Source organism: Malaya genurostris, chromosome 1 (genome assembly GCF_030247185.1).
Source record: "Malaya genurostris strain Urasoe2022 chromosome 1, Malgen_1.1, whole genome shotgun sequence".
In the NCBI taxonomy this organism is placed as follows: domain Eukaryota; kingdom Metazoa; phylum Arthropoda; class Insecta; order Diptera; family Culicidae; genus Malaya; species Malaya genurostris.
In genome coordinates, this window is record NC_080570.1 from 63938947 (window position 1) to 63966006 (window position 27060).

Sequence of the window (27060 nt, forward strand, 5' to 3'; positions counted from 1 at the left end):
ACCAATGAAATAGTTTCGTGTTTCAGTTTGATAAAACTAAATGTAGGGTAACGGCTCCCTATTTCATCTGAGCTCCTATTTCCATCTCATCCCTTCACCACATTACTTTGAACATGAATAATATTTTACAACCTACCTGAACCAAACATTGAAATGTTTTAAAATGATTATAAAAGCTATTGTCCCACTTTCCCATTGAAAGAAATGGTTTCAAATTCTTCGTTTATCGTTTTTTTCATTAAAAATAAACTCACTTTTCAATTTAGGACACATTTTCGTCTAAAGATTTACAGTTCGTCATGTTTCTGATTATCTACTAATCGATTCGTCTCAAAACATGATCACTTTTTCGCACAATTACACTACCATTGAATGCTGGATGACTTCATAATTAGTAATGATCACTTGCCACTTGTTTAATTAACGATTTAAAACTTCAAAAACTACCCGACAAACAATAAAAGTCTTTTAAAATATGAGATGAAAGTTTTTCACTTAGTTCACTTGATTGCGCTTTGTTTTCATCTTATTTGGTTTTGCAAAGTTGCCAAGTTATCTCATATTGTTAAAAAAAATAAATTGTTTTTCTTCTTCAAATTATTATCAAAAAGTATGTTTTTGGTATCCGTGACATTAGTTTAATTGTATTATTGATATTAATATTTAAATAAAACTGTTTTGGCTTCGAATATTACCAGAAAGAGCGTGTTAAATACTAATGAAATAACCATTGTGGCAAATCTAGTAGCACTGGTTTTATTCCGCTATACGCCAACATAACGCTGTGAAGTGTGTGTGAGTGTTTCATCGGCTGTGCACAAAGATGCCAGATGTTTTCATAGAAAATATGTATTACTTTGCATATAAAGTCTATATCTGTTCTATTTGTTTTCACTAATAAAATGATGTTAAAAGATGCCCCATTAATTAAATAATTCATCGAGTAAATTTTTTACCAATAATAATAATGTGGAAAAATCCTGGTGGGTACGGTTGTATCGTTTGAGTTGTATATGTGGCAGCGGTAAGGCAGTCGGTCACCAGAATGTCTGCAAGCCATATTTTTCCAGCTGGCGGCGTTTAGTCAGCCATCTGGCAGCCGCATACGCATGGGTGAGAGTGTAATAGTGGAATATTTTGTTTTGATTGCTGTCGCCATTGCTAATTTATAGGATGAATAAAGGATCAACGATAGGATGGATAAAAATCCATTGAGATGGAATTAGGAGCAGAGTAGTGAACACATCATAAGTGTTTTTAGCTGTTTTATGAATATTAGTTAAATTTTCAAGCAATGTGAATCAATTCTCAACGTGGAGCAAGGCGAATGAAGCAGTAATATGAAATAGTTATAGTGATTTTAGTGGCTAAATCGGGGTTTGAAGGCGACGTCCTTACAAATGAGATGAAATAGGGAGCCCTTACCCTACTAATTTGTTCTTAGTTCGGATAACTCTACAATCATCTCTTTTAACACAACTGGTAAAGCAGTGAATTTTTCGGTCGTATAATGCGAAATTTATAACTTTCACTCATTCTAACATTCCTACACGGATACAAATCCATTGCCGGTACCATGAATAAGAAATCATGAAAATCGTGAAACATTACAGATAATTTTGTGAGCAAATCCCATCAAAATGTTCATGATTTGAATCATTTTGCTCATAGTATCATTAATAATAGGTATGATCCCTTGAGAAGACACGTTCCATGATTTTCATAATTTCTTAATAATCGGCGATAGATTTTTATTCGTGTATATGCAGCCTTACTTTATCACTGTTGAAAATTATTTGCTACAATAATCAATACTGATCGAATCAGAATTGATTATTTTCAAATTTATTCTTAGGTCCAATTTTCAAGTTTTCGTAATCTAAATCATAAATAAAACAGATTCAATTTCGTGATCAGATCAATGCTACGATAAAAGAATTATTTTTGTGTGAATATTAGGCAAATTGTTGTATGGAAGCTTTCTAAAAACATGAAAAAAAATCTCCGTGAATTCTTTTTGTGAACACCTTTCACCAAACACAAATAATATTTGTATTCGTCACTTCCAAAGAAATACACCTACTCCATCTTGAATCATAGGTTGCAAAACTCGAAAAAGCAAAATTTTTAATTGGTTATTCAGTCAACATTTGAGTCCAAAGTATGAATAAACTCGCAACAGTAACATATAAGAAGCCTAGCAAAACTGTTTCCAAAGCTTAACACAATGTCACAGTGATGTAGTCATGCTCGAAGACACGAATTTTGAATGGGTAAGGTCACCGTATGTGTGGTCATGTTTATACAATTGAAGAATCCAACCAACTCTTTTGTGATCGCTGCGCTGCCCGAGTGGCGAGCTTTGAACTAAGCGATGGTGATAATTTTCAGATTTTGCTTAAAGATTCGAACAAAATGCAGGGTTTTTATTATTTTTTCTTATGAATCGAATACTATCATACAAAAACGTGTGAAAATTTGGTAAAAAAAATCGATCATTAATGATTCAGTAACTTTCCGTGGTATGTTTGATTGATATTTATGGAGAAATCGTAGCATGAAATACCAAATTCGAAGAAGTGAGGTTGGGTACTGTTTTCATATCTGGGATATTCTTTGTTTTTTTGGTTGGATTTTGAGATTAATTGGTAAATTATGATCAAAAGTTTTATGACTAGTCTATTTACTCATGTTTTATCATCTAAATCAAATCTGTATGTGAATGGAAAATTTCAAATTTCATCCGAGATTGTCAAGAGTATAGGACAATTTGAAATCATATGTTTGATGACAACACGTGAATAATCGTTTTTCTTACCCATATTTGTAAGGTTTTGCATCTGCATTCGTTCAAACTCAAGTAAATTGAAAAAATCGTCAAAAATTTTTCTAAATACATGGGATATGTCAAAACAATCACCATAACGCTATCTCGTGGTGACCACGCTGATTGGATTGTTCAATTGACGAATCTCAAATTTCAATATTTTGGTTCCGATTTATTATTTATTAAAAATAAATGGGGGATAATTCTTACCTTGCAGCCATAGTCCTGGGGTGTCCTTTGCTGTATCAAGCATACATCTCCATCTAGTTCGATCCACGGTTGCTCGTCGCCAGCCACTCAAGGCACGGATACTTTGTAGATCACCCTCCACTTGATCGATCCACCATGCTCGCTGTGCTTTCCTTCTTCTTGTCCCAGTCGGATCGGATTCTAGAATCATTTTCAAAAGACTATCGTCCGGCATCCTAATGACATGACCAGCCCATCGTAGCCGTCCGATGGGCGATTCTCCTAGCATCTGTTGCAATTCGTGGTTCATACGCCGTCTCCACGTTCCGTCTTCCATCGACACTCCTCCATAGATGGTCCGCAGCACCTTCTTTTCGCAAATACTAAAAGCGCGTTGATCTTCTGTCAACATAGTCCTAATGGTCTCGTGGCCATAGATAACAACCGGTCTAATGAGCGTTTTGTGGATGGTTAATTTCGTGCGGTGGCATACTTCATTCGATCGAAGGGGTTTTCTGAGTCCAAATTACGAACGATTTCGTGCCAAAATACGCCTTTGAGTTTATCTGCTGGTATCATTATCACCAGTGAGCCCAAATACACGAACTCATCAACCACCTCGATATCGCCACCATCTATCAGAGTCTTAAATTGTATTCATTATCGGTCAAGTTTCCTTGTCCTGTCTCAATAATGTTGTCTAAATTCACTGTATTTCAGAAGCTCACCGTAGAAAGTGGCATTTAGAACAGGCCTTGGACTTCATGCCGCGCAACACCGATCCTGCGGTTTAAGATCGGAGCTGGATGGCGGCCACATATCCTTCGGCTAGAACAGAAGATGCTCCTTCAGAGTGCGGTTCGAGGTGTGGAGCAGAGCTTCAACTAGTTGAAATATAACATTTGGCTTCGGACCGTAGACCGTGTTTACTGTGCAATACAAACCTTCTGCAATGAACGCCGGGTCATTTTTTTGTCTATCAGAAGTCATCAATCCAAACACCATGACACTAGCAGGATGCTTGGTCAGATACACTTTTCTATGCTAGTCGGCCACTTCTTTTATCCGAAGAAAACTACTAGCTTTCGTTTCTAGAATATGGTACGGAATCGTCGGTGGACAGGATTCCTGAATTTTTTCGCTTCTCAGAAAAAATATGAATTTTACAGGTGACCTAATTCTACAAACGATACAATTCATAACTACTTAACTTGTCAAAAGATGCAATATTCCATTAGTGTAACTCGGCCAGTACCACTGAATGGGTTTATATGTACAAATTTATGTGCTTCTGTGGATCTTTTGTTTTTTATTTCATTAGATTTTATGCCATACATTTTTTAAATCACACAATTTTACATATTCTTGAATATAAATTTGTGTGAAATACAACGCTCCATTCATGTGCACCTTATAAGATATGTAATCACAAGATTTTTTCGAACTGTGTTGAAGAAATTCAAGAATTTCTTTCATCGTTCGAATCGGACATTGGTAATCATGCGAGTTTTTGTTCCATGCTCTCGACTATATCCCGCAATCTTACTTTATAATCTTGCACAGCAAACCAAGATATTGAATGCACAGGTGAAACATTATCACGCATACGGTAAATCATCATTGTAGGATCGTGAGAACATGTCTATCTTTATTAAGAGGACAACAAGATGCAGTAAAATTGGTTTAAATTGATTTTAATTACACGCTTTATACAGAGAACAATACATTCGAGAAAGCAAGACAGAGACAGAAAGAAATTGTTCCCAAAAATTTTGTTCGAGTTCGATGTCAAACTCAAAGGATATATTACTATTTCTCTTGAAATTTAGTTGTTTAATTTTGAAATTTCCCTTATTCATCTGATACTTACTTAATATCTAAATACACTGATTTCTTTTTTTATGCGGTTTTTATGCGACTTTTTTATGCGAATTTTCAAAGTTACGCGGTTTCCCTTCTGCGGTTTTTTTTATGCGAAGTTTCAGAGTTATGCGGTTTTTTTATGCTAATTTTCAGAGTTATGCGGTTTCCCTTCTGCGGTTTTTTTTAAGCGAAGTTTCAGAGTTAGGCGGTTTTTTATGCGAATTTTCAGTGTTATGCGGTTTGTTTAAGAGAAGTTTCAGAGTTAGGCGGTTTTTTTATGCGAAGTTTCAGAGTTATGCGGTTTTTTATGCGAATTTTCAGTGTTATGCGGTTTTTTTATGCGGTACGTAAACTCGCATAAAAAAAGACTTCAGTGTAACACGAAATACAGTTAAATTATAAACTCAAGTTTTTTGTAAGTATAAATTGATCAATGTTCATATGCTGAAAATAACATTACTATTCTAAGATCAAAATAGTTTAAAACAGCAAAGAAACAATTATTTCACTTGGTAGACATTGACATACATGGGACAGGTTGTGGGGCAACGTCTGCTGTTGCATCACCATCAATCTCGACTTGAATGAAATGCGATAGCCTGTGGGATACTGGTTAGCCTTCACCATCAGATAGGATGTAGAGCAAGCGAGCGGTAATTTAAATCAATCCATTTGAAATCCCCATCTCTTAATTCAGTTCGGAATCAGTCTCCGATACGCAAACATCGTACCATCGTTCGACTGTAACCATGGACAGGTGGATCGGAAAAGTAGCCCTGGTGACAGGAGCCAGTTCAGGAATCGGAAGTGATACTGCGCTGGCTCTAGCTAATGCTGGCATGGTGGTCGTAGGATTGGCTAGACGCGTCGAATTAATTGAAGAGCTAGCGAATAAAGTTACCGGCAGTGGTAAAATTTACGCAAGAAAATGTGATGTTGCTAATGAGTCGGAACTGATGGAGGTGTTCAGTTGGATTCGAACCGTACTCTGTGGAGTTGATGTGCTGGTTTGCAACGCCGGTATCTTCCGATGCAACTTTATTACACGTAAGTTAAGCAATTAGTTATAAAATTGTAAAGTATTCATGTCAGAAGTGTCGTTTTTTCCCTAGAATGTGAATCTTCAGACTACCGTGATACTTTCAATGTGAATGTTGTGGCAACCTGCATCTGTATCCGGGAAGTTGTGAAAAATATGAAAGAGCGAGCTGTGCCCGGACACATTTTCATAATCAATAGTATTCTGGGAAAACGGATTCCTGATGTATCATTTCCCATGTTTGGCCCATATCCGGCCTCAAAGTTTGCTTTATGTGGACTAGCGGAAGTAGTTCGGAAGGAACTTTTATACTTTAAACTACCAATTAGACTAACCGTAAGTTTTTCCTAGTCACCGATATTCACCTAAGTGTATTGATGAGTTTTTGTATACTTTTTGTAGAGTATTCATCCTGGTATGGTTCAAACCGATATGATTAAGGTGTTCGATTCCGCTCTAGCCCAACGTTTGCCGAAGCTGCAAGTGAGTGATATTACAGCAAATATTCTGTATTGTCTGCAAACATCATTGGATGTACATGTAAGTGTTAACAAGTTATATATTTATATCCGCATTGTTTCCACACGGAACCACCCGCGATCCATTTTCAACCAGAATATTAGTTGATTTTCTGAATTCGATTGGTTAAAATTTGGTACAACTAATCGATTGTTGTTTTATCTAAACTGTCATTTTTGTTTTTCGATTAGCAGAAACGATGGTTGAAACAACTAATTTAACTGTTTGAAAAAAAAATGCTGTCAATTAGTGAGGACACATACCTTTCAATTTCAACAAATATTTTAGTTGAAATAACTGGTGTTGTTATTGAAACAAAATTCTGCTGGTTGAAAAATAAATCAGTTTTATTTGTTTTAGACATTGCAAATAGTTGAATCAACTCGAACAATGTTATTGATTTGCGAAAATAATCAAAATATACTTACTGATACACGTCATGATCTATTTGAAATAAGTTCGGTATGTTGAGATTCATGAAATAAATATCGTTGTTAAAATATAAATAGTATTTTATATTGACATGTAATACCATTAGGGCTGGGTGAACCACCGATCACCTCTGATTTCAAGTGATCTTAACCAAGGAATAAATTATCATTACGAAATCAGAACTGATCTGATCTGAACTGATCGGAGGGGCGAGTAAATTAGCGAAATTATTAAATTTACCTAAAATGGGTATAGAAAGATGATGAATTCAAACAGTTGAACTAAAGTTATGCACTGATAATTTTAGTCAATTTATATGAGCTTGGGTGCATCAACCGCTGGGAATTGGAATTTTGCGACGGCAATTCAAACGCGCCATTCAATCGCAGCGCGTTCTGTGTGTTTGAAACCCTTCGCTCCTGTTACTTTTATGAATTAAATTCATGTCATGCTAATGCATGAACATCATCGTCAGTATCAGACAGCTGGAAGTAAATCAATGATCGAATTTGAAGCATAAAATTTTTGCGCATACCTGAAAGATTACGAGATGATCATTCATTAACATTTTCTAATTTGTCACCAAATCTTTTTCATCTAAAACAAAGTTAACTTTATCACAAACACCGCTGTTAAATAAACACTTGTTATCATAAACTTCTCAAATCGAATAAACACAATTTCACCAAACGCTTTAACCATCTATGTTGTTTTCATTGACATTTTGAAGCGACGCGAACAGATTTCAACTAAAAAAGTTGTTGATTTTGCATTGCGAATATTGTTTTGCTTTCAACTGTCTCCGGCATTTGACAGCATTCAAAACAACATATTTTTCAACTACTTGAATATATGCAAATCAAAAACCATATTGGTTGAATCAAAAAGAAATTAGTTAAATCAACTATCGCAAAAATCAAAAACTGCGATATCGCAATTTTATGATCGAAGGGTTCTCCGTGCAATGAAGTACAGGCATACAATTAGAAGAAATATCTTCTGAAAATTTGAAAAAAATGGAATTTGAAATCGTCCTCAAATTTCCACACGTGATATTCTACGAGTTATTATACAAGCTCCAGCATAGGATTGCTAGAGTATTGATTTATTTATTTATTTATTTATTTATTTATTTATTTGGGAGCAGGGAAAAGCCCGATGGAGGTGAAATTTAGCAATCTCTCTCTCCAGCAGGCATAAAACCTCCTCATCAGTATCAACAGATTACAATGATCCAACAGATACATTTGGACTTAACACTAACAATTAGAACTAACAATAAAAACTAACAATTAAAACTAACAATGAAAACTTAATCTATAATCCTATAACTAGTTGATGACACCAAGCATTGGATGGCAGTAATAGTGCTCTTTTTTAAAAGGTGAGAGAGAAGAAAAAAGTGGGTAGGCGAATGGAGTACCAGGGTTGGTGGAGGAGGTGGTAAAGGAGCGTGGACTAACGACGATGTTAGAATCGGCATGTAGATCTAATTAGTGACTAAAAAGGTGGTGGAAGGAAAAGAAAACGACGATGTTTGATAATTAATTGTAACGCTGTTGAATGTACACTGACAATTTAAATTAAGCAAATCTATTTTTTTTTGCACAGAAGAAAGTACGAGGATTCTAAATCAGGTAAACGAGGGTGATGCCCAAGTAATTGAAACCTAAACCGTTGATTTTAACCATGGTTATGATGTTCATGTGCTTCATGTAAGGCCATTTCACAGCGATTTCGGTCTTCAATCGCTTCATTAATGCACGCTAATTCTGGCTTTTTTCTACCGATCCCCGAAACCCGACATTGTGATCTTCTCGTCCCATTGAAACGCCCTCGAGGCATTCGTATCGCTTCGAAACACTCGTGCTGATTTCAGTCTATTGTCGGGTAATCGTTCTGTTCTCTGGTGTATAATAATGGGTTTAGCCGAACATGTACTCGAAGTGCGCTTGCGTTCGGCTTTTTAGCCCTAAATAAGTATGTGTGGGATTCTGCGGCAGAATATCTTACTAATCTGCAGTCTTTCTCTTTCCGGTCATCCAGTACAATTTTATGTCTTATTATTATTGCCATTTATTTTACCCCGGTTGCATCCTCAATTGTGTGTGGTTTTGACTCTGTTCTGCTTCGTAGAACCTGCCGCTCCGTGCTACGTGGCTATCGGTAACATTTGGAATATTGAAATCGTTTAATCATGTGACAACATTTCAGTTTACTGAATACTCTCGTATCAAGAAAAGAATTAATGATTCTTTCATAGTTAGAATAGAACAATTAATTCACTTGAAAGTTTACCATTCGATACGATATGTCATCGTGCTTATTTTGATCAGTGTATACCATGGCGTTGTAGGATCACTTCTAATCTTTTCATAATTTTGACATTTCCAGTTGATTTTGCCAATAAATGACTTTTCAATATGTTGAAATTGAAACGCCAAAACTCTTGTAACGCTTTTTAACAGCTATAACTTACAAAAAGTAACACATATAACGCTTCGCAACACACAAAACTTGTAAAATAGTAACGGATGTAACGCCTTGTAACGCTTGTACCTTTTAAAAATGTAACACATGTAATATTTCGTAACTCCTAAAACATACAAAAACAGTTTATTTATTCATTTATTTTAACGCCTCTAACTTACAGAAAAATTAACGCATGTAACACTTCCTGACACCTGTAATTCACAAAAGCGTAGTGCACGTAACGCCTATAACTCACAAAAAAACTAACACATGTAACGCCAGGAACTAATACAAAATAACACATGTCACGTTTCGTAGCGCCTGTAACTTACAAAAAGTAACGTAACGCTCCATTACGCCTGTTACTTACAAGAGGTAACGCTTCGTAAAAACTATAAGTTACTGAAAAGTAACGCAAAGTAAGTAACGTCTATACTTTACAAAAAGTAATGCATGTAACGCTTCGTTACGCCTATAACTTACAGAAAAGTAACGCTTCGTAACGCCTCTTCGTAGTACCTATAACTGCATTCGATACTTCGTAACGCCTAGAACTTACAACAACGTAACGCATGTAATGCTTCGTAACACCTATAACTTACAAAAGAACGACGTATATAACACTTCCTTAAAAGTAACGCATCGTCACTCGTTTAACGCAAGAATCTAACCCTCATAACGGTTTTTAACATTCATAATTTCCAAAAAACAACTCATATAATTTGTAACCCTAAATTTATGAAAATTGTCGTATGCAACGATTTCTAGCTTCTTTAACTTAACGTAACGTTCCCCATCTCACGATACTATCAAGTGAAACGCTTCGTCAAATGGAACATTTTTTCATATTGGGGACGGGTATAGCGTGACGAGTAAGTCGATGCCTTTCAGGCAACCCACCAGGGTACGATTGCCAACTCCGCACCTAGGGATAGAAAGTTTTCCTAGCCCGAAGAGGCGAATGAACTTAAAGTTAAAACCTCTATAATTAGAAAAAAGCTACCGGTGTGTAATGTCACAGACATAACTGGATGTCGTGAATACAAACCTATAACTAAAACGCTTTCTTCTTACTTTCGAATATCAATTAGTTGATCACTTGTATTAATTGTGCCAGCTTCCCCTTCTTCACTACTAGAATTTGAAACGATGCACCTAAACTGAGTCGGTGCTATGCATTGTATATAGCAAATCAGCATAAAGTTCCTAAAACAACTACAAACTCCAACTGGTTGAAAAAGGGCCGTATATAGTACAATAAAGCAAAATTTTGCATAGTTCTTTGGGAATATGTTAATGGTTCTAAAATAAACAAATCGAAAAATTCACGAGGACTAGACCTGAATTCAAGAGATAAATTCAGAAGTTAGAACAGACTCAGAATTCAATTGCAATTTAGTTTATGAACTAGTTTCGAAACTGAATTCAGTTCCAACATGCGGGTTCTGAATTCTAAGCCTGTATTCTGGAACTAAGTTCCTGGAACATAATTTTGAAACTAAATTTTCTTCCCGACGATCGGGGTTCAAACGAAAGCACGATCTGAGCGTTTAAGGCTTTAAACCACGCCAAAGATCTGCTTTCAATGCTGACTGCTCCTCCTGACGACCGAAGTTCAAATAAGAGCACGACCTGAGCGTTTCACGCTTTATACTTAGTTTGTAGCACTGGAAGAAATGAACGATTTTCAAAGTTTACCTTTCATACTCGTCCAGTAGATAATCGGAACTGATGTGTGCCTAACTACCTCGAAACGTCGTCCGGTTGCGCAAAAAGCAAGCAAGCGTGATGAATTTTTTTCAATATTTCCTAAAGCTTTGGAAAACTTTGTTTTTCAGTTATTTATGGTTATCTCACGCTGTTGAAAATTTAATTGCAAATTCCTGATCATATTTCCGATAGCTTGTAGAAAATATTATGTTCTTGGATTAAGTACATCAAGAGATATTCGCAATGAAGTTCTGCCCATTCTCGTACCAGGTAAATTTTGAAAAGGCGCCCATAGTAAAGTAAGTATGCACGACAAAATCCATAGTACATTTACTCAGGCGTTGACTCAGATAGGCCTCAAAAAATTTCGTAACGTATACAGCTTCAAAAACTAAACTATTGTGGGAAGTAGTCGACCATACGGTCTACTCACCAGACCTGGCCCCATGCGACTATCATCTTTTTGCCTCGTTAGACCACACACTTTCGCAGTAGCGCTTCGAATCTTTCGAAAATTCGCAAAAATGGCTTATCGAGTGTTTCAACCAGTGCGGTAAAATTTCACTTTCAATCGAATAATATAAGATGAAAATGAAATTTATGGATTCATCGTCAGTTGAATAATCGTACCTAGTCATTTGAAGTTTTGCTTGCTCAGTTTCGAGTGCCAAGTAGTATAGCTGCTTCATTGTCTTCGCTCTTGATAGTAAGCAAGTTCGAACGAATAGAATTATAAATGGATTAAAGTACTAAAAATGAAAACTGAAGGAGGAAACAATTAATTTACGTGTATTCTGTGATTGATATTTCAGCTATCTGGTTTGTCTTTCATCTATTATCTTGAACCGATTCGAATGTTTACATGAACCTCATTTGAAGACTATTGAAAGAGATATTTTGTTACTTCAATAGATCAACTGACGGCGGGTAAACTGAGCCTCGATTGAAGAGAAACGAGTGATAAACTGAATGCTGCCCGTTGGGACCGTCAGCAAACATTGTGTGTGTCAGAGAGTGAAGTGTACTGCATTAGAGAGATCGTCAATGTGTTCCATATTCAGTTTCAATTGAATTGAATGAAGTTTTACTGCACTGGTTTCAACACCAAAGGCAATCGATTCTTCTGATTCCTTTGCAATTAATATGTTTTATTTCCAAAAAAAACCGGAAATGTATTAATAGCACACCACTACCAGGCAATGTTAAAACGAGCAAAAAAATTTTCATCTCATCTAACGTGCCAATGAATTACAAAAATGAAACATTTCTCTCTAATAGTTTTAATTTGTAATATGAAATAAGATGAAGGAGCTATTAATTGATTAATTGATTAAACGTATTATGGATTAGATCATTGTCTTTCTCACGGGTTCAATTTTTAATCATGCACGTAGGGTCAGAAAGCCAATCATGCGGTTGAAGTCTTTTTAATCGGAACAAAAAAATAAATTATTACAGATTACCGTTATTTGCAAATTTTTCGTGTTCATTCAGCCAATATGTAGCAATGTGAAAGTAGTGTTCAAGCAATGTCATCATGTTTACCGCAAGTTTTCCTTCGAGAATTCGGTTGATTTTTCATTAGGGCGTATAAACAAGTGACAGTTTCTCTCTAATCATTCTCTTTTTCGATTATTGTGATGTGAATAAAAAGATTTTATTTAATTTCACTGCTCTGTTTGAAAGTTGAAAGTTTCCTGTATCATTTTATGCAAAGAGTTGAGTGATAAACGTGGAAACCGCTTGGTAATTGATAGAAGTGAAAGTAAACAAAGAGAAACTGTCACTTGCTTATACGCTCTAATGAAAAATAAACCGAGAATTTTCATCTACGGGTTTTGGTTACAAGTAACCGGTTTTCGGTAAGGTACTTTGCACAAACGTTTAGTTTAGTTTTTAATGTTTAGTTTATTACGTTTCATCTTTGACTTATGTTGAACCGCCAAGTCACTCAGCAGTTCAACATAAACTGCTAATCAGAAGTAAAGTTAACCTTAGTGAAGATACAATTTAAGTCGTACCGAAGCAGAATGACTTTACTGATGATATCCCGAACTAGTTTACGGCAAACTGGTCGTTTTCAGCTAGTAGCTGGTAGATTACAAGTTACAAAACAAAAATTTATCAATTATACCGATATCTAATGTGTACTAATGTGCTTTTATCTCTTTCCATACCAGATTGATGAGCTGACAATCATGCCGGCAATGGTTCCTTTGATGTCACACAGTGAGTTCTAATATTTTACTCAACTTATAATGTTTGATTCTCATATATTTACAAATAAAAAATCTATACTAAAAATACGCTAATCTGCACTTTTTATTCATTGATTTTTATCTATTTTTTCGCTATCCGAAAACTGCATGATGACAGATGCAGTAATCTCATATACGATATATAGCTTTCTCTATTTAATAGAATGACTTCAAGGGTAAGATAAAAATAGGTGCATTCCCTTTAAATTTGCACATCATTACAACTGCAGTATTGAACCATTTTCGAACTAATTTTTTTCTGCGCTATAGTTTCTTAAAGCCGAAGCAAAGATATTATCATATTCGAAGAGGAATCGGAAAAATAATATGGCGACTCTACTAATGAGATGACTATTGATACAATTAGGTTTTGCACGAAGACGACACAAATGAACTGTCGATGAATCAAATTTATTTTTGACAGTTGCCGTGTGTTTGTTTTGTTTTGCGACTGCAAATTAAAAATTGAAAAATGACGAAAGAGTGCCTGTTAAAAACGTGTTCCACTGTGAAAAGAACTAAACAGATTGCCATGTATGCCAAGGAGCGATATTTGTATAAATCTGTTTAGTGTGAGGCGACTTGCAATTTTTACATCCAAACGATGAGCCTCTGATGAACTTTTAAACTGTAAACAAATACACGTCGACTGTCAAAACAAAGTTAATTCTGTTCATTTTATGAGGTTATGTCATGATCGTCACAGTGGGATTTTGGCCCACTTTGTAAATACACCCAACAAATGTTGTAATATCTTTGAAAAATCCCCTTTCGTAATAGGTAATTCAATGTGATTAGCTTCAAATTGATGCAACATGGGTTACTTGACATCGGTTAAATCCATTAAGTTTGTTAGCTGGGCCAAAATACCTCTGTTACCCTACCAATACGCGTCATGGGTTTTTCTCTATGATACTCGTTGATGTAATATATTTTATTTTATATTGTTAACAACTGTTACGGTTATTTGAAGGTTGTGTATCGGCTTTTCAGTCTTATATAAATTAAGAACTCATTTATTTTCTCTTCTTCCTACGTTTCGGTCCTTATTGGACCTTTTTCAAGGAATCTGTAACGTTTATTGTGTCAATTACATTCATAATTACAATCCATATAAACATTTTAACATTTACCGACAATTATGGTGTTTTTTTGTCTGTTAGTTCTAGTTGAACATATAGTGGTCATACTTTATCTACAACTATAGTGAAAATGAATTATTTTAAACTGTTGTGAAAATATCTTGTACAATTTTATCGTGCACCTACTGTAATTTGCGAAATAATAAATTATAAATAATTTTGTCAAAATCAGACACATACACACACAGTAGAGTAACACCAAATAACGTTTCAACAGATAGTATGATAAAAGGGACATTTTGATTAAAGTGTGGAGTGACGCCGATAGTGTTGTTTTTAGGATCTAAAATAAACGTTATAATTTATTATTTCGCAAATTACAGCAGGTGCACGATAAAATTGTACAAGATATTTTCACAACAGTTTAAAATAATTCATTTTCACTATAGTTGTATATAAAGAATGACCACTATATGTTCAACTAGAACTAACAGACAAAAAAACACCATAATTGTCGGTAAATGTTAAAATGTTTATATAGATTGTAATTATGAATGTAATTGACACAATAAACATTATAGATTCTATGGAAAAGGTCCAATAAGGACCGAAACGTCGGAAGAAGAGAAAATAAAGGAGTTCTTAATTTATATAAGACTGGAAAGCCGATACATAACCTTCTAATATATTTTAGAAAAAATTAATTTGGAATTATTTGCAAGGTATGTCATACAACCGAGATAAAACGCTTCTGTTCAAGGTGTCGATTTTTATCAGTGTACTAAAATGAAATGAGCTCCTCCCCACATTATCGAAATGACGGAATGCGCAATGAATTCTTACTCGACTGCATGATTTTTCAGTGCTCGTTCGGTTCAGTGCTAGAATTTTCGCCTGAATTGGCTGCTCGATCAACCCGATTGACAGTGACATTATAAATGTCACTGGATATTCGCTCGTTTTATGAATGTGTTAGAGTAAAATTTAGGCCACTCAAGCCATTTCACTACACTCCAGCTGATGCTGACTAAGGAAGGCCGTTTTATTAATTTCCAGCGAATTTCAACAGTTTATGTTGGAATTCTAAGAAGAACTGGTTTTTTACTAGTTCTGTATATCCTAAAAACATGAAATGTGTATATTCAGTTATGTAAAGTTTTCATTTAAAAATAAACTGAACATCAGCACGAAAACGTGCAAAATCGGGAAAGAAGAAGAAGAAGACAAATTGACAATTCAGTCCGCATCTTCTCACTCAATTCCGACAGATTTCCGAATCAACCGGTTGTAGGCGAAATTCATTCGGAATCGATTGTAGCACTGGAGTTGGAATTGATTCGGAATTCCACATGATTTCCTCATGGAATTCCGAATGAAAATTTCTCGCCGATTCGGAATCGATTCGGACCTGATAATGTGGGTCATTACTGCCACCTAATGACTGTTCGACACGATCTTACAAAACGTTCCACTTCGCACCAGAACAATAAAAAAGTTCTTTTGTCTATACAGGTACATGTGATTCAATCTTAATAGGGTAAGGGCACCCTATTTCATCTCAGCTCCTATTTCCATCTCATTCCTTCACCTCATAACTTTGAACATTAATCAAATCTTTGAAAGTACCTGAACAAAACTGTGGAACGTTTTAAAACATTTATTCTAGGTTTTGCCACACTTTCCAATTGAAAAAATAGTTAAAAAACCTTCAACGATCGCTTTTTTCATTTAAAATAAACTCACTTTTTGATTTAGGAACCACTTTCGTCTGAAGTTTCACAATTCATCATGTTTCTGAATATTTACTAATCGATTCGTCTCAAAACATGATCACTGTTTCACATAATTACACCACTATTCAATGTTGGATGACTTTATAGTTAGTAATGTTCACTTTCCACTTGTTTATTCTTTCACTATTTCATCAAAAATATGATCAGGAATTCAGGATAATATTTTGAACAGTGTGAGATAACCACAAACAACTTAAAAATTAAATTTTCTGAAAATTTGAAAACAACGCGGAAAACTCTTTACTTTCGCTTGGGTTTTTCGCGCAAGGACGACGATTTTGAGGTAGTTAGGCACATATCTTCACTGAACGTTATAAAAGGGGAACCGTGGTCGAAAATCGATCATTTCTTCTTGTGTGTTGGATGGAAGCAGACGTCGGGACGAGAAGTTGTATTCAAACAGCGGCATCGGAGAGCGCACCTTCTGCGTGGTTAAAAAACCTCAAACGCTCAGGTCGTAGTTCTCATTTGCCTTCCGGTCGTCAAGATGAGAAGACGCATTAAACCAGTTTCGCATCATTTGGCACTGCGAGCCGATGTGTTGCGGTTTGTACGCAAAGCTTTTTTCAATTTAAGCAAGAACGATTGCATCAGCTGCTGGTGGTTTGCATTGCAGAGAAAGAAAACAAGAAACGAAAAGTGGACAACATTATTTAAAATCAGCCTTTCTAATGGCTCTAAATGTTATCTAAAGAACTATTGAGATTACTTCTTTGCAAATCGAAGGTAGAAATCATCAGTTTAGTGAAAATCCGAAATAATTTGATTTGCTTCGTGCACTTTTCGCTGTGCAAAAATCATTCGAGATAAATGGTCCGAACTGTGCTAAATATCGTACACGGAAAGAAATCCGTTACTACTGTTATGATTAGAAAATCATGAAACCAATCATTTTAACTTATGAAATCATGAGCACAAACTCTTCTCCCATGAAAATTAATCATGGTTCGTGTAATGAACTAAGTTATTCACTGAACTGTATTTACTGTGTACATAGTAGGTTAAATCAAGGTGGGCGTAGAAGATTGATTCCACCTTATATACAAAACGTCAACATTGTAAACTGTGTAAATAGAAGGTTTGCTAGATCGAAAAATAAAATCGTTCGTTCTTTTTAGAACCGACTAGCTAACAGTTAACACCGTCTTTTCGATTCGCTCCGTTCAATCAAAAGTAAAATTAATAAGTTTCAGTGGCGACGAGGATTAATTGGGTTTTTTTTTCGCGTGTGGTAGCTGTCCGCGAGTGTTAAGAAAGGTATTTTTTTGCTGCGCTGGAGCGTACAGGCAATATTATCAGCGACATCATCTGGTGCAGGTTCCGGAGGATTTTCTCGATCTGCTTGGATCCGGCAAGGTGACCATTTTTTGGTACCGCGTGGTTTCGCAATTTGGACAAAAATCCAGCGGTGAGTACAAAAGCTATTGTTGCTTATCAATGCAATTGTATATTTGAACTATTGAAATGAAATATTGAGCTATTGAAATGAGATATTGGGCTATTGAAATAAAATATTGAGCTATTGAATTTATTGAAATTTATTTTGAAGAGCTATTGTGTTCTGATTGTTCCACTAATCTTTTTTTTTATGGTGTTTTAGCCGGTCGTGAGTGACGTTAAAAAAAAAAAAAAGAAAAATCATCGGCCAAATTGTGGCGTGAGGAAATTTCGTGGCAAATTGAAGCCATCCGGAAACCGCAAGCGAGTCGCTTGAATCTTGAATCTATTGGCAAGCGTGTTGATCTGGCAAGTGTTCCATGCCTATTGCGGCGGTTATTGTCATCCGGACGAAAGCAGTTTTATAGAGCAGGAACGTGATTTAGAAACCCTTGGCCGTTGTGCAAGTTTACGGATTATTTGGCGTATTCCGGTACTGAAGGTACGTGAAGCTTATTTTATTTTATTTCACTTCATTATTTTTGTTGTGTCATTTTGCTGATTTTGGTTTGGTGCAGGCATGGCGTTGATTGGCAGTATCGACCCTTATGTCATAGGCACGTCTTTCTCAAATTACGTTGAGCGTTTAGAATATTTCTTTTCTTGTAATGAAATCGCTAATGAACGAAAAAAAGATATTTTTATGAGCTTCTCCGGAATGCAAATTTTCGAAGAATTGAAGTTGCTTTACCCAGGCACAGATTTAAAGACGTTGAGCTACGAGACCATTACCAAGAAGCTCAAAGAAAGATTCGACAAAGTAGAGTCTGACACTGTTTTAAGATTCAAGTTCCGCTGCCGGAAGCAGGGTCCGACAGAGTCAGGCGAAAATTTCATTTTGGCAGTAAAACTTTTAGCTGAACAGTGCGACTTTGGGGAATTCCGCGATATGGCAATTAAGGATCAATTGATTTTCGGCGTTTATGATAAAAAACTACAACAGCGCCTTTTAGATGAAGAAGAGTTGAGTGTGCGTACGGCAGAAAAAATAATAAAAAACCGTGAGCTTGCCACATCGAGAGCGCAGCTTTTAAATGCGGATGACAATATAAACTCAATAAAAAATCGTTTGGGAAGGCGAGGTAATAGATTCAGGGTTGTTACGAAAAAATTCAAAATCAAAACGCGCGAAATCCGCGCGAGGTCAAAAACTAAAACGCGCCAAATCCGCGCGAAATTGAAAACTGAAGCGCGCGATATTAGAGTGAAGCGATAGACAACTATTCTTATGCAGATGATAATTTCCGCAGAACATGAAAATTCACTTAAATATAATTTAAAAATCTACATAAGTTTGTCATATGAACGCAATAAATAAGTCCGCATACAACACGTCACTTCGAGAATCCCATGAAAATGATTGCATTTTTATTCTACAGCTTTTTCGATGTTCTTAGTTAATTAATAAAAAATAAAAATGCTTACAATTGTGATATTGAAAACAGATTTCAGCGAAGACATTTTTTTTTGCTTCAACATCTTGCTCGGCCAGCATTTCCTTCTTGGTAAGAAGAATTTTAAGGTCTACATCTTTTTTTTTCAGTTTCAATTATAATAGAGCCTTCTCCTGTTGTCAGATTTTACTCTGAATGTCTTTCTGTTCCTCCTCATCTTTTGCTCTTTTATTTGGATCAGGGAAAAGCCCACTGGAATTAGTATCTGTCAAACTTGTTCTCCAGCAGGCATAAAACCTCCTCATCTTTTGCATTAATATATTAAAATCATCCAAATGATACATTTCCTTAAATCTAGTCCTTCTATAGCAACTAAATCTTATGTGACAGTAATATAAGAAACGGTTTCTTGATAAAATTACTTGATAAATGAAAGTCGAAAGAATGCTAGCAATGTGCTCGTTATATCCATAATTAGTTCCAACATAGGGAATCCGAAGAAAAAAATAGAATCGAAGATTACGACCTCGAATGATAAATTGTAACAATTGCAATCACTCGGAGCAATCGATCTGCGACTGAAGTAGGTCTGAAACAAAACTAGCCTTACAAACATCTCGATGGACAAATAATAAATCGAGACCAATCAGTTTGCAGCGGTCATGGTAACTCGGTAAGTTTAAATGATATCTCCATGGAAGACGTCGGAGAGCTAATCGGACAAATTTGCGTTGAATCGCTTCAATACGTTGGTTTTAGTAATAAGGTGACCAGATAACCGCAGCATATTCCACTTGAGTGAACTAAAGCGCAATACGGAGCTTACAAGCAATGTACATCAGAGATTTTTTTTAGTAACGCGAATAACGAGGTTCAGAACATAGTAAGCTCTATGTGCTCTTTAAAATTTAACTTGATTCCAGAAGAACACCCAGGTCCTTAACAAACGATGCGCGTTCGAGAACAGTTTGTGAAATATTATAGTCGGACTTGAATACAGACTTTTTGTTACTAAAAGAGATGACGGAGCATTTAGTAGCATTTAAAACTATTTTGAAATATGAAACATGAAAGGCATCGGTAAACGATAGTTTCATACACTTGATCGAAAAGTTTAGATCGTTGAGATACAATAAAATTAATAACTGTCCAAGGTGACTTCCTTGAGGAACTCCAGAAATAACAGCAAATGTGAGGTTGTACAAGCTCCTATTTTCAATTTCATTCCATGACCAGTTAGATATGATCGAAGCCAATCCAAAAATAATCCGTTTAATCCCAGTCTACTTAACTTGGAGATCGTTTGTGATGATTGATTTTGTCTAACGAAACAGCGAAATCGGTGTATGTAGAATATACTTGTAGTCGTGCTTGTAAAGAACGTATGATCAAGGAAGTGTAGGTTACTAAATTTGGGGAAGTTGAAGGCTTTGGCATGTATACATGCTGATATGTAGTAAAAATTCTAGAACGCAAAGAACAATTGAAAATGTTGGATAGTGGAACCAACAAACTGTTAGAACAATTTCTTATCACCGCGGATGGAATCCCAGAACTTCTTCTTTTTTTCTCTTCGTAAGCCTGTCGGGCAAATTTTGCTTTAAGAATGCGATTTTTATCATACTCAACATTTGTGACCATATTATTGAAGAATAGCATTTCATTTATTACGTTCTCTGCATTATTGAATGTGTTTTCACTGAGACGATATCTTCCATCAGACATCAATATCCTTGAGTGCGAAAATCTTTCGATTTCTGCATTAGAACGGGAAAACGCAATCACATATATCGAAAAAAATTTGTAATTTCTGGTAAGTTGAAATAGCAATTTGTATTACTCGAGATCGAAGAGCATAAAATCTAAATTTTGTCCACTGAACATTTTCTAGAACCATCTTCTAGTAAATTTTGGTTTTATCAAGGTGAAAATTCACCAATTCGGTCAGCTGAAACGTTCGCCCATCTTTAATTTTTTAGGGTTTCATAAAACTCACAAGCTTCGAAAATTTGCAAAGAACTTTTTTTATTCGAACAAATGATTCACAAATGTGGAATGATGTTTTTTGAAATTCGCACGAAATCCGCGCCATGGCATCAAAATCTTAGCAGAAACCGCGCTAAATCCGCGAAAATCGCGAAATTCGCGAAAACCGCGAAATTCGCGCGACCGTAACAACCCTGTAGATTTGAAACTAGAGATAACGATAATTGGAGACGAGGTAGATCGAGAAGTAGGAATGGCCGAGAGAGCAGATTTAATCATTACTCAAGTAGAGGAAGATCGCGGTCAGGGCATAGGTCTTCTAGCCGAGGAAGATATGCTAATTTTGTTTGCAATTTTTGCAAACAAAAAGGCCATATTCAAAAAAGTTGCTATCGTTTTAAAAATCAGCAAAAACATTCGGTTAAGTTCATCGAGGACAATTCCGAGAAGGCAGACGAGGTTCATGACTATTTCAAAAGACTTCGGGTTGACTATAACAGCGAGAGTGAATCGTCAGGTGACTATAATTGTCTTATGATTAAGTCGGTGAATAAGATTAGTGAACCTTGTTTCCTCAATGCTAGTATAAAGGGCAAGATGATAAAAATGGAGATTGATAGTGGATCAGCGGTGTCTGTGATTAGTAAAATTGATTACATGAAATATTTTAAAAATCTGTTGTTGAACATTACTAACCGAAAACTAGTTGTAGTGAATGGTTCATCTTTGCAAATTCTGGGATCACTTCGCGTGATGGTTTTATTAAATGACGAAAAGATTTACTTAGAGTTAATTGTATTGAACTGTGATCATTATTTTATTCCTTTGATGGGTCGCGATTGGCTTGATATATTTTTCGAAGGTTGGAGATGGAAACTTTTCAATGCTTTTACAGTTAATTCTCTAGTCCAGCAGCATTCTACGAGACATATTTTGGATGAAATAAAATCAAAGTATAAAAACATTTTTGACAAAAGCATTTCATCGCCAATTGCGGGCTTTGAGGCTGATTTAGTGCTACGTGAAGACAAACCAATTTTCAAAAAAGCGTATGATGTTCCTTACCGCCTGAAAGAAAAAGTAAATAATTAATTGATAATGTTAGAAAAAGATGGAATAATTTCACCAATCAAAACGAGCTTATGGGCTTCTCCGGTTGTGGTTGTTATGAAGAAAAACGACACCATCAGGCTTGTAATAGACTGCAAAGTCTCAATCAATAAAGTATTGATTCCTAACACTTATCCCCTACCGACAGCCCAGGATTTGTTCGCATCTTTGGCTGATTGCAAAATTTTCTGTTCCTTAGATTTATCTAATGCGTATACACAGTTAAATTTATCGGATAAATCTAGAAAATTTGTTGTGATAAACACAATGCGAGGTCTTTTCACTTACAATAGACTTCCTCAAGGCGCATCTTCAAGTGCTGCCATATTTCAGCAAATTATGGACACGATTCTAAATGGACTGGACTTTGTCTACTGCTATCTTGACGACGTGTTAATAGCTGGAAAAAATATCGAAGATTGCAATAAAAAATTACTTTTAGTATTGGACCGCCTGCATAAAGCTAATATCAAGGTAAACTTTGATAAATGTAAATTTTTTGTGAGTGAATTACCTTATTTAGGACACATTATATCTGAAAATGGTCTTAAACCAAACCCAGACAAGGTGGCAACAATTCAGCAAGCGAAAATACCACAGAATGTAACACAATTAAAAGCATATTGAAGAATCCAACCAAATCTTTTGCGATCGCTGCGCTGCCCGAGTGGCGAGCTTTGAACTAAGCGATGGTGATAATTTTCAGATTTTGTTGAAGATTCGAACAAAATGTCGGGTTTTTATTTTTTTTTCTTATGAATCGAATACTCACATACTAAAACGTGTGAAAATTTGGTAAAAAAGTCGATCATTAATGATTCAGTAACTTTCCGTGGTATGCTTGATTGATATTTATGGAGAAATCGTTACATGAAATACATAATTCGAAGAAGTGAGGTTGGGCACTGTTTTCATATCTGGGATATTCTTTGTTTTTTGGGTTGGATTTTGAGATTAATTGATAAATTATGATCAAAAGCTTTATGACTAGTCTATTTACTCATGTTTTATCATCTAAATCAAATCTGTATGTGAACTGAAAATTTCAAATTTCATCCGAGATTGTCAAGAGTATAGGACAATTTGAAATAATATGTTTGATGACAACACGTGAATAATCGTTTTTCTTACCCATATTTGTAAGGTTTTGCCATCTGCATGCTTTCAAACTCAAGTAAATTGAAAAATTCGTCGAAAATTTTTCTAAATACATGGGATATGTCAAAACAATCACCATAACGCTATCTCGTGGTGACCACGCTGATTGGATTGTTCAATTTAGGCCTCATAAATTATTACGGCAAATTTCTGCCTAACTTGTCTTCGACTTTAAATCCATTGTATAAATTGTTGGTCAAAAATACTAAATTTCTGTGGAATGTTGAATGTGACAAAGCATTTAATTTTAGCAAACAGCAAATATTGAAAGCAAACATGTTAGTATTATATGATGCTAAGAAACCGATCGTCGTGTGTGCCGATGCTTCATCCTACGGTTTGGGAGGAGTTATTGCACACATCATAAATGGAACAGAAAAACCTATATATTTCACTTCTTTTTCTCTAAACGCAGCGCAAAAATCGTATCCAATCCTACACTTAGAAGCGCTAGCAATCGTTTCGACCGTAAAAAAATTCCATAAATACCTATATGGACAAAAATTCACAATTTATACGGATCATAAACCACTTCTAGGCATCCTGGGAAAAACTGGGCGAAATTCAATATACGTGACGAGACTACAACGCTACATAATGGAGTTATCTATATATGATTTTGAAATTCTTTATAGGCCATCGGATAAAATGGGCAATGCAGATTTTTGCTCAAGATTTCCGCTCAACTTTGAAGTGCCAAAAGATTTAGAAAGACAAAATGTAAATAGTTTAAACTTTTCCAATGAATTTCCTCTAGATGTTCAGGAAATTGCACGAGAAACTAAACAGGATCCGTTCCTACAACAAATTTTATCTTTTATGAAACATGGTTGGCCTAAAAGATTGGATAAAAGTTTTAAAAATATATATTCTCAACATCAAGACTTGGAAGAAGTGGATGGAAGTCTTCTGTTTCAGAATCGAGTTGTGATACCGTTTTCTCTGCAACGCAAAATTTTAAAACTACTTCATGCTAATCATATTGAAGTTATTAAAATGAAGCAGCTGGCCAGACGCCATTTTTACTGGTTCGGAATGAATGTTGATATTAATTCCTATGCAAATAAATGTGACGTTTGTTGCAAAATGGCAATTATTCCAGGAAAAAACATAACATATGAATGGGCGCAAACAACCCGTCCTTTCAGTAGGATACATGCCGACTTCTTTTATTTTGAAAGGCACGTTTTCTTACTAATTGTTGACAGTTTTTCGAAGTGGCTTGAGGTGATTTGGATGAAGTTTGGTACAGACGCTGAAAAAGTATTAAAACAGTTTCAAAGTTTTTTCGCACGATTTGGTCTTCCAGACGTAATTGTTACGGACAATGGTCCACCTTTTAGTTCTCAATGTTTCATAACTTTTCTTGAGAGGCAAGGAATAATAATAATGAAGAGCCCCCCATATCACCCGCAAAGTAATGGACAGGCTGAGCGCTTAGTTCGGGTGGTTAAAGATGTTCTAAAGAAATTTTTCATTGATCCTGAAATGAAACATTTGAGCCTTCAAGATAGGATAGATTACTTTCTTTTCAACTACCGCAACAGCTGTTTGACAGATGGAGGGGATTTTCCTTCAGAGAGAGTTTTAAGCTATAAACCAAAAACATTGCTGGATTTAACTAATCCCAAAAATAACTATAAAAAGCAAATTTTATATAGAAACGTAAATGAACAATATGAGTCAATCAAATTTGAAAAGGAAATGATGGATCCTTTTTCTAAGCTTGTTGCAGGAGACAAGGTTTTCTATAGAAATCATAAAATTAATGAAACACAAAAATGGTTAGAAGCCAAATATATTAAAAGAATTTCTATGAATGTTTTCCAGATCGCGATCGGCTCAGCATTGATCTCGGCCCACAGGGGGCAGATTAGAATCGCTGACAAAACAGAACACAGGCGCAATGTGGCGCTTCAGATGGAGGGATACACATCTAGGCCTAATCAAGGCAAAAAGAGACAATACGAGGACTCCGAAGACGACGAACCATTCCGGGGATTCTCCGTGGTACCGCCTCCGGCTAGAAGCGAGGCACATCCAGATGTTTTGCGAGAAAAAGACCCTGCGGGATCGAATCATGAAATCAATCCAAATGGTACAACGAGAAATCGCTTGCGAAGATCAACACGAGCAAGAAAAAAGAAGTTTGATGGGAATTATTTGTATTTTAAATAATATGATTGCTTTGTTTGAATTGAGATATTCAGTCGAGAAGTTAAATTAATAGGAAGATAGTTTCCATTCTGAAAAGTAATAATATTGTAAGAAACAAGAATTACTTAGAAGTTTAGTAGACTGTTCGAATTGCTTAAAGGGAAAGGTATTGTAATGAACTAAGTTATTCACTGAACTGTATTTACTGTGTACATAGTAGGTTAAATCAAGGTGGGCGTAGAAGATTGATTCCACCTTATATACAAAACGTCAACATTGTAAACTGTGTAAATAGAAGGTTTGCTAGATCGAAAAATAAAATCGTTCGTTCTTTTTAGAACCGACTAGCTAACAGTTAACACCGTCTTTTCGATTCGCTCCGTTCAATCAAAAGTAAAATTAATAAGTTTCAGTTCGAAAATGCGTTACATGAAGAATGCATTTCCTTCAAAGCTCGTAACTCTAATTTTCTACCCTCTGCCTCAAGTGATGTGATAGATTAATAGATTAACGGTAAAGCAAAAAGCAGACATTGAAAAGTAAGACCTACTGAAAATGTTTACTTGATCCTGAAGCATGTTATTTAATAATCGTGTTATTTTACCCACCGGCTGATAGAGAATTGACAGCATAAAGATAATGAACCGAAAATTGACATCATAAAAGACTAAGTACAGCTACACTTTTCATTTGACAAACATCAATGTTACATTTTGTTTGAATGTATTCTTACATATTTGATGTGACCGTTGTTGCTAGAATAATATTTTGAGAGCTAGCGTTTAATTCGATTGTGAATTTGAAACACCATCTAACGAAAATCAGAAGAATTGAATTTGATTAATTTGTTTCATAGGTATAACAACACAAGCTGTATTGATGCGCCTAAATACTATGAATAAGACGATTTTTTTTGCAAGAATTCGACATAGAGTTTTTTTTAAGAGGTTTGATTCACTCGTGTTTTCTTCATGCAGTTCGTTTAAGTGTTTAAATTCTGAAACACAAAATCAAAACTGAAGTAATGAACGTAAGTAAACACGTTATCGCTTGCGCCGTCGTTTTTCAAAAACAGAATATTTTCATTTTAAAAGAAGTTCGTCGTGCTTTTCACTGAATTTATATTGCAAAAATGACCATCGTTGCAAAAATCACACATAACGCCTGTTATGTTGGAAAAATTACAATCGTAGCAGAAACACGCCTGAAGTTATACTCAACACCGTCAAGTGCGCTACGTTTAAATTTTATAGAAATCAGTCCGAATGGATCATGATCCGAGGAATTTTAATCATGGTGTATTATCATAACATGAAAATATATTATTTTCCCCAAATCATGACTCGTTGTGCTCATTTCAAGAATCGGAATTTTGCCCGTGTAGAGTTATCCACAATTTGGTCCTTCTAAAAGGTGGAAATGAATCCTGTACAGCATCTTGATAGTTCCTTTCAATGAAATATGCAAATCCGAAATGAGATAATCGACGCCAAAAATCGTTTAAAATTTTAGTAAAGAAAAGGGGGAAAGTTTCGCAATTCACACAATCGATCAACTATCAATTTGAATTCGAAAGTGTAAGGAATTCGTATCAGTTTTATTCGTATTCACGACATCCAGTTATGTCTCTGACA

At 35.4% G+C, this 27060-nt stretch overlaps 1 protein-coding gene and 1 long non-coding RNA gene across 2 annotated transcripts; both read left to right on the forward strand.

Annotated features, from left to right (window-relative positions):
- Positions 1–5557: 5557 nt before the first annotated feature.
- LOC131440270 (farnesol dehydrogenase) lies at positions 5558–13357 on the forward strand. The gene is made up of 4 exons (XM_058611396.1): positions 5558–5926; positions 5992–6254; positions 6321–6458; positions 13232–13357. Exons 1-4 carry the CDS (start codon positions 5629–5631, stop codon positions 13289–13291), a joined length of 759 nt encoding a protein of 252 aa, XP_058467379.1. The 5' UTR covers positions 5558–5628; the 3' UTR covers positions 13292–13357.
- A 3733-nt stretch (positions 13358–17090) lies between these two features.
- On the forward strand, positions 17091–25785 carry LOC131440271 (uncharacterized). Its single transcript, XR_009231367.1, has 3 exons — positions 17091–17592; positions 17785–18063; positions 25100–25785. It is a non-coding gene; the product is annotated as an uncharacterized LOC131440271 (long non-coding RNA).
- Positions 25786–27060: the final 1275 nt, after the last annotated feature.

Bases quoted from the DNA above. Each gene is read 5' to 3' on its own strand.
- LOC131440270 (XM_058611396.1), top strand. From the start codon at position 5,629: ATGGACAGGTGGATCGGAAAAGTAGCCCTGGTGACAGGAGCCAGTTCA. The intron at 5,927-5,991 runs GTAAGTTAAGCA...TTTTTTCCCTAG, and splicing joins CCGATGCAACTTTATTACAC to AATGTGAATCTTCAGACTAC. The intron at 6,459-13,231 runs GTAAGTGTTAAC...TTTCCATACCAG, and splicing joins AAACATCATTGGATGTACAT to ATTGATGAGCTGACAATCAT.